Here is a 15,200-nt window from a genome sequence, read left to right on the forward strand (position 1 = left end):
TCATGATGTCAATACCTTCAAACGTGTAGAGACAGTTTCAGGAGTGGAAGGGACACCTGCTAGGTAGGACTTGGACATCCTTTTGCTCTAACTATCAAATAATAGAATAGAACATAACTGAATATAATACAATAGAATAGAATAGAATATAAACGAATACAATATAACAAAAGTTACCGGGAATGACCAAACAGACACAGACCTTTAATGGACATTAAAGATGACGCTCACTATACAGTGGGCTGTAGATCTCATGTCACAGAGGGACGTGCGGTACTAATTTCACATGGAACAACGTGGTTGTGGCCATGCCCACGTTCCACCGCTAGGGGTTACTGTTTGCTGCTGTTTCCACCTCAATGTTTTCATCCTCTTTATGTGTGTGGTCCCGTGACTAATTTCATTGGAACTTGCAGGACAAACGTCTTGATGTTTCCTGCTTCGAGCTACCCCTTGACAGACGCTCAGAATGGTAGTAGAAAGTACAGGCTGTGACTTTGAATTTTCCTCCTAAATAATTGAGTCAAACTCACCGGATTTTGCTCCATTTTTTACTGACACATTCCTTTGCCTTCAGCGCAACACGCCATTGGAGTTAGTTGGATTAAAAACCCGACAAAATAAGGTACATTCACGCTATATACTTTTCTGTACTGTTCTCGTGCAGGATCTTTGCAACAACCCTTATCGTTTCCTTCGAACTTTGAGCCATATACAGACATAAATCTGTTGAAAATTGTCATTACGTAACTTTTTCTTCTGCTAGAACTGTCTAATTTAAAGCATAAACAAAACGTCCAGCTCTCTCTCAAAAGTTGTTCCACTAAGAAACGAAACTATTTTCTCCTGTTCTTTCCCGTATGTCTGTCTGTTCATGGAACATCCCCATGTTTGCTTTAACTTCCTTTCCACAGCCAGTTAGTCAATGTGAAAACATCTCGGTGTGCTTTTCCACTTGTAATTTCACATGAGTGTTCCATGTTGAGACTATAGTCTTGCTATGGGACTTTATTTCTATACAGTCGTAGTTTAACTCTAGGCTACAATGTAACCACTAGTTAGGCTACAGCAGGAATGCGCAAGTGTGCGTAGGTGCAGAGCCATGCAATTGTGTAACAAGAAAACCAGGGTGTTCTCTGGGGGTATTGTATCTGGGCATTTCCATGTAAAAGGACCCATGAGCACCAGCATGTGAAGTTCATAGGAGCATGTCAAATGAAATTTAAGTCTCTCTATTTTTTTTTTTTTTTAAGCATATACATTTTTATTTTTTACCATTTTCCATCCTACAAATTTGGTACAAGCAAAGGCTTTGATATCTGGTCAAACAGATGGAAAACGGCTACCAAAAAAGTCTTAAAAGGTGTTATAAATACATCAAAACACAATAATGTTGAAGTAAGGAACCCTGTCAACTACTATCAACACTTACAGTACGTTTAGTTTTGGATACATTTTTATGCCTTCTGCAAGTTTAGCAAACGTACCTTGTATCTTGAAATTCCAGTACCAAAAACCCAAATCTCTTTAAGATAATTTCACATTTCTCTCCCTCATGAGGAGGGAGGGTAATGAAAGTTGACAGAAGTAACAGGTAAAGGAAAACCTATTAATTAGTTGTATGTATATATATTTTTTTACTTGTATACATTTTGTTTCGGTAACGGAATTTACGAAAAATCGGTAAGGGAATTTCTGAAATACAATTGGCTGAAATGGGAAATCATAGTGGTCACAAACCACAGTTGGGTTCACAGTACATTAAAGCACAGCACAGTAGAGTACAGTTAAGAAAGGTAGAGTATAGTTCAGTACACAGCAGAGCACACTAGAGCTGAGTACACTGTACTGTACCAAATTTGGTCTTGTTTGGGGCAGAGCTCATTTAAACAACCTTCCAGTGTGTAGAATAATACCCAAATATGCAAAGCATAATATTGCATATTTTTACCTTTTGTGTATCTATTTAGTATACATCACCATGAAAAGAATGACATTCATATCTACAATTGTGCATTTCTATGTAGTACAGATCAGGGACCGAAGGGATGAAATTCAATTACAGCAATTATGTTACTGGGTGGATCCACTTCACTTACTGTAGTTTAATAACCCAAAGATATGTTTTCAAAGTCAGTGTGTCACACCATAGCTGACACTCCATTCTTTATGAAGACATAGTTGAATCTTAATTCGGAACATATATTTTGGGGAAAACATTTAATAAAAACTGAAGGAGATTTTACTGAAATTCTGTTACAAAACTTTGCATCTGCACAGTTTTTCCAGTAAATGTGTTTTTGTAAAATGTTCCGAGTTGTATGGTTTGTTAAACTTTGAAATCAATGTTTAATGTTTGGCATACATTTTATTTAAAAAAATCGGAGTCTAATTTCGTTACCTTGGAATTGTCCATCTCCTGTTTGCCATCTGTCCCTGGTCTATGGGAAACAAACCAACCATAAGACTAAGCTTCTTTAAGCTACAACATAACCATGAATGAGGGGGTGGCAAGAAACACACCCTAAAATGACTGCTGTGTGGTAGATCCACCAGTCTCAATACACCAATGTCAGTTCTAGATTTTCAGAGACATTCTTAATTCAAATGTTAGGCCTATTTGCAGACTAAATGCTCCAGTGTCCAAATACTGTAGTTTCACTCATCAAGTTCTGTTCTGTTAGCTCTCGGTGGTGCTCTTTACAGCCATACTTCCCAAGCCTGAGAAGTAGAGTTAAGAGGAGAAGTTATGTGAGTGTGAGTGTGAGTGTGAGTGTGAGTGTAGTAGTAGTAGTAGTAGTAGTAGTAGTAGTAGTAGTAGTAGTGAGTTCCTCAGCCAGTGTTTGTTAATTAACAGTGGAGGTTTGAGGCGTCTGTACAGGACTGCTGGTTATTAACAGTGGAGGTTTGAGGCGTCTGTACAGGACTGCTGGTTATTAACAGTGGAGGTTTGAGGCGTCTGTACAGGACTGCTGGTTATTAACAGTGGAGGTTTGAGGCGTCTGTACAGGACTGCTGGTTATTAACAGTGGAGGTTTGAGGCGTCTGTACAGGACTGCTGGTTATTAATAGTGGAGGTTTGAGGCGTCTGTACAGGACTGCTGGTTATTAACAGTGGAGGTTTGAGGCGTCTGTACAGGACTGCTGGTTATTAACAGTGGAGGTTTGAGGCGTCTGTACAGGACTGCTGGTTATTAACAGTGGAGGTTTGAGGCGTCTGTACAGGACTGCTGGTTATTAACAGTGGAGGTTTGAGGCGTCTGTACAGGACTGCTGGTTATTAACAGTGGAGGTTTGAGGCGTCTGTACAGGACTGCTGGTTATTAACAGTGGAGGTTTGAGGCGTCTGTACAGGACTGCTGGTTATTAACAGTGGAGGTTTGAGGCGTCTGTACAGGACTGCTGGTTATTAACAGTGGAGGTTTGAGGCGTCTGTACAGGACTGCTGGTTATTAACAGTGGAGGTTTGAGGCGTCTGTACAGGACTGCTGGTTATTAACAGTGGAGGTTTGAGGCGTCTGTACAGGACTGCTGGTTATTAACAGTGGAGGTTTGAGGCGTCTGTACAGGACTGCTGGTTATTAACAGTGGAGGTTTGAGGCGTCTGTACAGGACTGCTGGTTATTAACAGTGGAGGTTTGAGGCGTCTGTACAGGACTGCTGGTTATTAACAGTGGAGGTTTGAGGCGTCTGTACAGGACTGCTGGTTAGGCATTAGTCCAGATGCTGTCTCGCACTTCCTTTTCTTAGAGAAAGCTTTGTCATTATCAATTCCTCCCTGGGAGGATGTTTGTCTATTGCAGATGAGTGTCTCTGTATGAATGTATAGCCCACAGGCTAACAATAGCGTAGTTGGTCCTTTAGAAATAATCCATACTGTTGCATAACAAATAGATCTCTCACCAATTAAACAACACATAGGCCAATTCATAAAAACAACAACTATTGAAATAGCTCAGTAAAGCCAAATGCCTATTTCCATGGCCATCCTTGTACTACATTTCCATCCTTTTATACCAGCAGAAAAGAGGACACTCTTGTTTAGTCAGGCTATGTCCCCCAATGTCTACAGCAACTGACATGGCTCTCCTGGCTGGTCTTTCACTGCTGTTTATCCAGAGTTTCCTGACCTCTGACAAGACACATCGGGCTGCTGAGACTAATAATAATGCCATTCAGGTTGTTCAACATCCTCAGAGGATTTTCCACAGGCAAGGATGTGTGTGTTTGAACAAACCTGGAAGAGGGCTATTTTTGATAGTAACATATTTGAGCTTGTCTGCACAAGTTAATTCAAGCCCAGTGTTGTAACTACGCTTGCAACATCTGGCGATCAGCGGTGAATGTGATGATACATTTTCTGTTTTAATGTATTTATTTAGTGACCTAAAACCCCTGAACACAAACTTAACGTCTACTTTCCCCTAATGTGATTGTTGTTGTGATATTGGTTTGAGGATGCGGATTGGTCAGGACTTTATGTTCTGCATTCCAAATGAAGGAGTATGGTATAGCTTAGGCTCATTTGAACAAAAGTATTTCTGGAATTTTAAAAAGCGGTTCTGCCTTGGGATGCGCAGTCATTATGCCATGCTTGCATGATTTGATTTTGAAACAAGCCCAGTGGGAGAATATTTGTTTATAATATCCCAGTCAAGCCTATGGGCTCTCTGCTCTGCTCTCTGTGGGTGTGGGGGGGTGGAACTGAATGTCTCTCAGTTGCACTTCTGCATTTTAAGAGGCTTTCTCCCTTTATGCGTCTTTACTACTACGTGAGTTGAATTAGATCCCTCTGTGAAGACATTCAGTACAGCACAGTTAACTGGGAAGTGTTGTGTGAGAGAGAGCCAGCATGTTGTAGCCTACACCGAGCACCGAGGTCTGAAAGAAATGACTTAACATGGTAGCTGACCTCACTATGAAACAAAGGACAAGTCACAGTGTCACGCCACCAAACAAAAAGCTTTGTTTCTAACAGGAAAACAGACACCACACGATCAGCAAGTAACCAGCACAGTGCTTGACATGAACTTTTTTAGGACGGATTTCTTTTTTTTAACTTGTCTGAAAGCTCAAGTCACTTGTCTCCCCCCCCCCCCCGCCCCCCCAAAAATACAAATTCTGTAACACTGTTGGACACAAAAAGGTGACTGAAAATTGTGTTATGATGCAAGGAACCACTTCATAAAATAACATTCATTATTATCACTGGTATTGACAATGGAAGGCTGCTGGTCTCTGATCCCATGTGCAGTGTCGTCAGAAAGTATTCACACCCCTTGACTTTTCACCGTTTGTTGTGTTACGGTCTGAATTTAACATTTATTAAATTGAGATTTCACGTCACTGGCATACACACAATACCCCATAATGTCAAAGTGGAATTATATTTTTAGACATTTTTACAAATTAATAAAAAAACGAAAAGCTGAAATGTTATGGCAAGCCAAAATAAGTTAAGGAGTAAAACTGTGCTTAACAAGTCACATAATAAGTTGCTTAGACCGCAAAAGTGTTAAACATGATTTTTGAATGACTACCTCATCTCTGTACCCCACACATACAATTATCTGTAAGGTCCCTCAGTCGAGCAGTGAATTTCTAAAAACGGATTCGACCACAAAGACCAGGGAGGTTTTCCAATGCCTCGCAAAGAAGGGCACCTATTGGTAGATGGGTAACATTTTTTAAAAGCAGACATTGACCATTTAATATTGAGCCTTGCAGCATATCAACATTAACACATTTTAACCTGAAGAAAACACATTTGATTGAGGTGGCATTTGTAATTTCTCCATATCGTTTCAAGGCATCGATAGGCTTTGATAGAGACTGATGAAATTCTCTTTTTCCAATAAGGTCTTCAAGGTGATTTCATAATAGGCTACTACTACCTCTCTAGAGTGTTCACTACAATGGCACCTCTTCCTGTCTTGGGGATCCCACTGGGAAGCTTCCTACAGGTCTCTACCTAGCCTGTGTGCTTCAAACTTCAAAGAGCCAGCGGAAGGTTATCTATAAATACCTCCAGTCCTCCATGCTGTGACAGGAGCCAGGGAGAATGTCACAGGCCCAGCGTGCGAGCGGGAGTGTGTGTGTGGGGGGGGGGGACGAGTGGGAGTGTGTGTGTGTGAGCTGTATGTGAGAAGAGGAAGAGCGGGAAGAGGAGGAGAGTGAAGTCATGCAGCTCTGGGTCCAACTGTTTGGAGAGAGGGGCTGAAGAGAGGATGAGGAATGGATAGTAGGTGATGTGGGGATGAGAAGAGGTGATGTGGGGATGAGAAGAGGTGGATAGTAGGTGATGTGGGGATGAGAAGAGGTGATGTGGGGATGAGAAGAGGTGGATAGTAGGTGATGTGGGGATGAGAGGAGGTGATGTGGGGATGAGAAGAGGTGGATAGTAGGTGATGTGGGGATGAGAGGAGGTGGATAGTAGGGGATGTGGGGATGAGAAGAGGTGGATAGTAGGTGATGAGAAGAGGTGGATAGTAGGTGATGTGGGGATGAGAAGAGGTGGATAGTAGGTGATGTGGGGATGAGAAGAGGTGGATAGTAGGTGATGTGGGGATGAGAAGAGGTGGATAGTAGTGAAAGTGGTGAGGTAGGAGGTAAAGAACTAAACAGGATAGAGTGGGCGCGTAGGCGACAGAGAGCATGGAGAGACTCGGGGGTGTGTTCGGAGGGGGGGTGTAGGAGTGTAGCCTAATATCTGTCTTTCCAGGATGAAGTAACCTGCTGTGAGGCTGTTGATGCTCACTGACTACAGTGTGGGTTCTCCTCTGTCACGCTAGCAGCTACAAACAACAACTCCCTCCACAACTGCTGAGAATCTGTGCTCTGCAATCAGCTCCATGCAGGATCAGTGTATGAGGGCTGAGCTTGGGGTTTATTCCGGTGGCTGAAACGTTAAGACGGTTGTAGGCAGAACTGTAACATGATAGAGCAGGTATGCTCATTCTCTCATATGGAATAGAGTGCAGTATCCTTTCTCTATAGTACCTCTATACTGAACAAAAATATAAAACGCAACATGTAAGGTGTTGGTCCCATGTTTCATGAGCTGAAATAAAAGATCCCACAAGTTTTCCACATGCACCCAAAAAATATTTCTGTACAAATGTGTTTACATCCCTGTTAGTGACCATTTCTCCTTTGCCACCTGACAGGTGTGGCATATCAAGAAGCTGATTAAACAGTGTGATCATTACACAGGTGCGCCTTGTGCTGGGGACAATAAAAGGCCACTTTTAAATTGTGCAGTTTTGTCACACAACGCCACAGATATCTCAAGTTTTAAAGGAGTGTGAAATTGGCATGCTGACTGCAGGAATGTCCACCAGAGCTGTTGCCAGAGAATTGAATGTAAATTTCTATACCATAAGCTGCTGCCAACATCATTTTAGAGAATTTGGCTGTACTCCTAATGCATTTATTTCAATTGACTGATTTCCTTATATGAACTGTAACTCAGTAAAATCTTTGAAATTCTTGCATGTTGCATATATTTTTTTTGTTCAGTGTATAATCTAACCTCTCTCATCTCTTGTCCACAGCAGTCAACCAGGATGAGGATGGTTCAGTTGTCCACGTGAGCTCTGTCCAGGACCGGACGCTGTGGAAGGGTGCTGAGAGGCTTGACCTACGCTTTGACCTCAAACCTCTGAACTCTGACTGCTCCAGCTCAGGATGGAGGAGCAGTCCAGCTTCCCCAATGTCAGCATCCCCTGCTACAACGAGCAGAGGGACAAGAAGAAGCGCTACACTGTGAGTAATGAGTATAGTATAATAGTGTTGCTGTGGCAACGGCTGTTCAGCAGGCAGTATTACAGACTGCAGTATATCTTGTATAGACGTTATACAGAATGGTTATTAGAGAGTGTTTATTATCAGTAGAAAGTAGGGCATCGGTGTCGTTTTGTCTAGGTCTATACTAAAATGTGTTTTCCTCCACATTTGTCCAGGTTTACAAAGTGATGGTCAACGTAGGGAGACATGAGTGGTTTGTCTTCAGGCGATACGCGGAGTTTGACAAGCTCTACAACACAGTAAGTGGAAGTGTTACAGTGTGATAAATGCATGTTGTCGTGAGACTCCAGGCTTCCTTTCTTACTGAACCTTTTCATCAGAGATCTGCTGACTAAACTGGGCAAAGCTCGATTTTGATCAAAATAGAATCTTATCTGATGTTTTAAGGAGTATTTTTCAGGCTGTGAGTGGGGATTTTTGTTTAGTTGACATTTAGAAAATCAGGTTATTCAACTCTCATAATTGGGAAAATGAAAGTAGAGAGTCATTCTGGTCCCTGTGACATCTATTTTTATATATACTTTCTATAATCTGATTTGTGTGTCTTTTCTATTTATGCAGTTGAGGAAACAGTTTCCATCTTTGAACTTGAAAATCCCAGCTAAGAGAATATTTGGGGACAACTTTGACCCAGGTACCGTATTGATTCATCTGATAAAAGTACAGTATACTACCTGTAACTGCACTCTATTATAAAAATGTATTCAGTAGATTAGAATTCAATACAGACCCCTCTGTTTTCCACTGACCTTCAGCCAACTATTTTGTTTTATTTAAATTGTAAACAAATTAGCTCATTTGGGTATTACAAACTAGATTACGGATGATATGAAACTACACCAGAAAAACTTTGCATCATATCTGCTCGTGTGTCTGTAGGTTGTCTTTCATTTGTGATACCGGGTCAATATCAAATATTGTATTTATAAAATTGTCCATTTCTTTTTTTTAGAGTTTATCAAGCAAAGAAGAACAGGTTTACATGAGTTCATTCAGAGACTGGTCTCACATCCTCAGCTCAGTATCCAGTAAGTATTGTATAACTGATCAGCTAGCTAAATAAGTTATTGAATTAAATAGAAAATAAACCAAATCGATCTGCCTCACTTTATGCAAGTGTGAAGCCCCCTATACAAGTAGGAAGTTACCCCTAGAAACTAATCTAAGGTCAGTTTTGTGTTTCCTCCACTCTTGGTTACGGTTCTCCCTCTTGGTTACGGTTCTCCCTCTTGGTTACGGTTCTCCCTCTTGGTTACGGTTCTCCCTCTTGGTTACGGTTCTCCCTCTTGGTTACGGTTCTCCCTCTTGGTTACGGTTCACCCTAATGGTTAGGATCTGGGGATGGTAAGCTCAGAAGGGAGCATATGTAACCCTGTCATGTCATGGCGTTATCTCCTGAACATGGTTGAGATTCATTACTTGAAAAAGTAAATGTTACATTTCGCAAAAGTAACATATGACTTTACAATATTGCTTTGTGTAGAAAGTAACACGTTATATTACTTTCTGTTACTTTCATGGAAAAAAATCGAAATCTCACAGTTTGTTTGACTGTCAGAGGGAGCAAGATGAGCCGTGTGTGTTCTACCAAAGATAGTAAGTAGACTAACTCAGGTGGATCACTAGTTCCTCCTGGGAGAGCCCTCTATGGGCCTTGCTATCACAGACGTGATGGCAAAAATCTAAAGTTTCAAAGTTTATTCGCCACGTGCACAGGACGTAAAACTTTACAGTGTAATTCTTACCTTGAGAGCTCTTTCCCAACAATGCAGTGATAATAATATAGATCATTTCTACTTTATTTTTATTTAAATAGGCAAGTCAGTTAAGAACAAGTTGTTATTTTGTTGTAAACATGAATGCAAGTACCTTATTCAATATGCAGGGGTGCTGGGGTGGTTGGGGTGGGTTTATACATTTTTATGGATGAAGCTGTCGTGACCTTTCTCCAAACAGCCTTTCTCTACTCGCTGGAGAACTAAATGAGGGAACAAGTCGAGATCGGATCAAGGAAACACGCGCCCGGTAGAGAGATGATTCTGAAAGTAACACACGTTAGTTGACAAAGTAACTGTAATAATATTACCCAATTTCAAAAGTAACATGTTACTCATAAAAGTAATTTGTGACACGTTACCCCCAACACTGCTCCTGACCCAGGGATGTTTAACATGGAGTCTAAAAGCAGTGCTTCTCTAACAGCAGTGGCTTTGTGTATGTCTCAGTCAGACCCAAAACATGTGACCACTCTGCCCCTCTCTCTATCTCTCTATCTCTCTATCTCTCTATCTATCTATCTGATAGGCCTGATGTCAGAGCATTCCTGCAGATGGACAAATCTCAAAACTTCTCAGATGCATCCGAGGACGAAGATGACAAGGTAGGGGATGACAGGACAGTATGATGTCTGTGGAAAGGAGATAAGACTGTTTTATAGATTTAGTTGTCACGTCTTGAAACTGAAGAAATATGTCACATATGGCCTTGAGGGAGCATTGAATAACATCTCTGCTCTGATTTAGCATGAATGAGTACTTGATTTAAGTATTCTATGTATTGGATATTGTATTGTCAATGTGTGATAATTTATTACATTCTACAACAATAACGCAGCAGTGTACAGTTGTCATTTGAGACTTCAAATCAAAGTTTATTTGTCACGTGCGCCGAATACAACAGGTGTAGACATTACAGTGAAATTCTTACTTACAGGCTCTAACCAATAGTGCAAAAAAGGTATTAGGTGAACAATAGGTAAGTGAAGAAATAAAACAACAGTAAAAATACAGGCTATATACAGTAGCGAGGCTATAAAAGTAGCGAGGCTACATACAGACACCGGTTAGTCAGGCTGATTGAGGTAGTATGTACATGTAGATATGGTTAAAGTGACTATGCATATATGATGAACAGAGAGTAGCGGTAGCATAAAAGAGGGGTTGGTGGGTGGTGGGACACAATGCAGATAGCCTGGTTAGCCAATGTGTGGGAGCACTGGTTGGTCGGCCCAATTGAGGTAGTATGTACATGAATGTATAGTTAAAGTGACTATGCATATAAGATAAACAGAGAGTAGCAGCAGTGTAAAAAGAGGGGTTGGGGGGGGCACACAATGCAAATAGTCCGGGTAGCCATTTGATTACCTGTTCAGGAGTCTTATAGCTTGGGGGTAAAAACTGTTGAGAAGCTTTTTTGTCCTAGACTTGGCACTCCGGTACCGCTTGCCATGCAGTAGTAGAGAGAACAGTCTATGACTGGGGTAGCTGGGGTCTTTGACAATTTTTAGGGCCTTCCTCTGACACCACCTGGTGAAGAGGTCCTGGATGGCAGGCAGCTTTGCCCCAGTGATGTACTGGGCTGTAAGCACTACCCTCTGTAGTGCCTTGCGGTCAGAGGCCGAGCAATTGCCATACCAGGCAGTGATGCAACCAGTCAGGATGCTCTCGATGTTGCAGCTGTAGAACCTTTTGAGGATCTCAGGGCCCATGCCAAATCTTTTTAGTTTCCTGAGGGGGAATAGGCTTTGTTGTGCCCTCTTCACGACTGTCTTGGTATGTTTGGACCATTCTAGTTTGTTGTTGATGTGGACACCAAGGAACTTGAAGCTCTCAACCTGCTCCACTACAGCCCCGTCGATGAGAATGGGGGCCTTCTCCTGTAATCCACAATCATCTCCTTAGTCTTGGTTACGTTGAGGGATAGGTTGTTTTCTTGGCACCACCTGGCCAGGTCTCTGACCTCCCCCCTATAGGCTGTCTCGTCGTTGTCGGTGATCAGGCCTACCACTGTTGTCGTCTGCAAACTTAATGATGGTGTTGGAGTCATGCCTGGCCATGCAGTCGTGGGTGAGGAGGGGGCTGAGCACGCACCCCTGGGGTGCTCCAGTGTTGACGATCATCGTGGCAGATGTGTTGCTACCTACCCTCACCACCTGGGGGCGACCCGTCAGGAAGTCCAGGATCCAGTTGCAGAGGGAGGTGTTTAGTCCCAGGATCCTTAGCTTAGTGATGATCTTTGAGGGTACTATGGTGTTGAACGCTGAGCTGTAGTCAATGAATAGCATTCTCACGTAGGTGTTCCCTTTGTCCAAGTGGGAAAGGGCAGTGTGGAGTGCAATAGAGATTGCATCATCTGTGGATCTGTTTGGGCGGTATGCAAATTGGAGTGGTTCTAGGGTTTCTGGGATAATGGTGTTGATGTGAGCCATTACCAACCTTTCAAAGCACTTCATGGCTACGGACGTGAGTGCTACGGATCTGTAGTCATTTAGGCAGGTTGCCTTTGTGTTCTTGGGCACAGGGACTATGGTGGTCTGCTTGAAACATGTTGGTATTACAGACTCAATCAGGGACATGTTGAAAATGTCAGTGAAGTCACCTGCCAGTTGGTCAGCACATGCCCGGAGCACACATCCTGGTAATCCGTCTGGCCCCGGAGCCTTGTGTATGTTGACCTGTTTAACCTCTCTAGGGTAGGTGGCACCAAATCGTCCCACCTACGTAACAGCCAGTGGAATCCTGTGGCGCGTTATTCAAATACCTTAGAAATGCTATTACTTCCATTTCTCAAACATATCACTATTTTACAGCATTTTAAAGACAAGACTCTCGTTAATCTAACCACACTGTCCGATTTCAAAAAGGCTTTACAACGAAAGCAAAACATTAGATTATGTCAGCAGAGTACCCAGCCAGAAATAATCAGACACCCATTTTTCAAGCTAGCATATAATGTCACAAAAACCCAGAAGACCGCTAAATGCAGCACTAACCTTTGATGATCTTCATCAGATGACACACCTAGGACATTATGTTATACAATACATGCATGTTTTGTTCAATCAAGTTCATATTTATATAAAAAAACAGCTTTTTACATTAGCATGTGACGTTCAGAACTAGCATACCCCCTGCAAACTTCCGGCGAATTTACTAACAATTTACTAAATTACTCACGATAAACGTTCACAAAAAGCATAACAATTATTTTAAGAATTATAGATACAGAACTCCTCTATGCACTCGATATGTCCGATTTTAAAATAGCTTTTTGGTGAAAGCACATTTTGCAATATTCTAAGTAGATAGCCCGGCATCACAGGGCTAGCTATTTAGACACCCAGCAAGTTTAGCCTTCACCAAACTCCGATTTACTATTAGAAAAGTTTGATTACCTTTGGTGTTCTTCGTCAGAATGCACTCCCAGGACTTCTACTTCAATAACAAATGTTGGTTTGGTCCCAAATAATCCATAGTTATGTTCAAACAGCGGCGTTTTGTTCGTGCGTTCAAGACACTATCCGAATGGTAAATAAGGGTTACGAGCATGGCGCATTTCGTGACAAAAGATTTCTAAATATTTCATTACCGTACTTCGAAGCATGTCAACCGCTGTTTAAAATATTTTTTTATGCCATTTTTCTCGTAAAAAAGCGATAATATTCCGACCGGGAATCTGCAAATAGGTAAACGGACGAAAGAAAATAAAGCATGGGGTCGACTCGGGCACGCGCCTAAGTCCATTGTCCTCTGATCGGCCACTTGTCAAAAGCGATAATGTGTTTCAGCCTGGGGCTGCCTCGACATCGTTCAGCTTTTTCCCGGGCTCTGAGAGCCTATGGGAGCCGTAGGAAGTGTCACGTTACAGCAAAGATCCTCAGTCTTCAATAAACAGAGGCAAGAAGAAGAACAACAACTTGTCAGACAGGCCACTTCCTGCATGGAATCTTCTCAGGTTTTTGCCTGCCATATGAGTTCTGTTATACTCAGACACCATTCAAACAGTTTTAGAAACTTTAGGGTGTTTTCTATCCAAAGCCAATAATTATATGCATATTCTAGTTACTGGGCAGGAGTAGTAACCAGATTAAATCGGGTACGTTTTTTATCCGGCCGTGTAAATACTGCCCCCTAGCCCTAACAGGTCTTACTAACATCGGCTATGGAGAGCGTGATCACACAGTCGTCCGGAACAGCTGATGCTCTCATGCATGCCTCAGTGTTGCTTGCCTCGAAGCGAGCATAGAAGTGATTTAGCTCATCTGGTAGGCTCGTGTCACTGGGCAGCTCGTGGCTGTGCTTCCCTTTGTAGTCTGTAATAGTTTGCAAGCCCTGCCACATAAGACGAGCGTCGGAGCCGGTGTAGTATGATTCAATCTTAGCCCTGTATTGACGCTTTGCCTGTTTGATGGTTTGTCGCAGGGCATAGCAAGATTTCTTTTAAGCTTCCGGGTTAGAGTCCCGCACCTTGAAAGCGGCAGCTCTGCCCTTTTGCTCAGTGCGGATGTTGCCTGTAATCCATGGCTTCTGGTTAGGGTATGTACATACAGTCACTGTGGGGACGACGTCCTCGATGCACTTATTGATGAAGCCAGTGTCTGATGTGGTGTACTCCTCAATGCCATCGGAAGAATCCCGGAACATGTTCCAGTCTGTGATAGAAAAACAATCCTGTAGTTTAGCATCTGCTTCATCTGACCACTTTTTTTATAGACCGAGTCACTGGTGCTTCCTGCTTTAATTTTTGCTTGTAAGCAGGAATGAGGAGGATAGAGTTCTGGTAGATTAAAGATTTAGACTCTATGGCCTCGCTTACGTATGTCTGCGTTTTTAACCTAGATCATCTGTTCTCTCTGTTTTGCAGAACAGCTCTACCTCCAGAAATATTAACCTGGGACCATCTGGAAACCCACAGTAGGTTACACAGTCTCACGTTGAATTGAGGCCTGCAGATATTTCTGTTGTGTTAATGTGTTTTCTGGATGTCATTTTCCTTTTAAGTAACCTTTGCAGGCCTTATCGTAGCCATTTCTTTGTCCCAAAAATTTCACTTATTTTGTTTGCTTACCTTTTTTCTTTTCCACATTTTAGTGCAAAGCCCACAGACTTTGACTTTCTCAAAGTCATCGGAAAGGGGAGCTTTGGAAAGGTATGTGATTATGCATAATACAGTATATATACACACTACCGTTCAAAAGTTTGGGGTCACTTAGAAATGTCCTTGTTTTTGAAAGAAAAGCAAATAACAGTGTAGACATTAATGTTGTAAATGACTATTGTAGCTGGAAACGGCTGAGTTTTAATGGAATATCTACATAGGCGTACAGACGCCCATTATCAGCAACCATCACTCCTGTGTTCCAATGGCACGTTGTGTAAGCTAATTCAAGATTATAATTTTAAAAGGCTAATTGATCATTAGTAAACCCTTTTGCAATTATGTTAGCAAAGCTGAAAACTGTTGTGCTGATTAAAGTAGCAATAAAACTGGCCTTCATTAGACTAGTTGAGTATCTGGAGCATCAGCATTTGTGGGTTCGATTACAGGTTCAAAATGGCCAGAAACAAAGACTTTTCTTCTGATACTCGTCAGTCTATTCTTGTTCTGAGAAATGA

At 42.0% G+C, this 15,200-nt stretch overlaps 1 protein-coding gene across 2 annotated transcripts in view; it reads left to right on the forward strand.

The window, feature by feature from the left end:
- The first annotated feature begins 377 nt into the window (after nucleotides 1-377).
- Nucleotides 378-15,200, forward strand: part of LOC115195509 (serine/threonine-protein kinase Sgk3) — a 36,881-nt gene continuing 22,058 nt past the window's right edge. The window contains exons 1-8 of one of the 2 annotated variants that reach the window (XM_029755412.1): nucleotides 378-625; nucleotides 7,554-7,764; nucleotides 7,962-8,045; nucleotides 8,368-8,440; nucleotides 8,759-8,834; nucleotides 10,111-10,186; nucleotides 14,449-14,498; nucleotides 14,676-14,733. In XM_029755412.1, coding sequence (XP_029611272.1) covers nucleotides 7,687-7,764; nucleotides 7,962-8,045; nucleotides 8,368-8,440; nucleotides 8,759-8,834; nucleotides 10,111-10,186; nucleotides 14,449-14,498; nucleotides 14,676-14,733 — 495 coding nt within the window. In that variant the 5' untranslated portion in view covers nucleotides 378-625; nucleotides 7,554-7,686. The remainder of the gene's footprint in view (nucleotides 626-7,553; nucleotides 7,765-7,961; nucleotides 8,046-8,367; nucleotides 8,441-8,758; nucleotides 8,835-10,110; nucleotides 10,187-14,448; nucleotides 14,499-14,675; nucleotides 14,734-15,200) is intronic. The other variant, XM_029755413.1, reaches the window with a different exon arrangement.

This window comes from Salmo trutta, chromosome 6, assembly GCF_901001165.1.
Source record: "Salmo trutta chromosome 6, fSalTru1.1, whole genome shotgun sequence".
Taxonomy (NCBI): Eukaryota; Metazoa; Chordata; class Actinopteri; order Salmoniformes; family Salmonidae; genus Salmo; species Salmo trutta.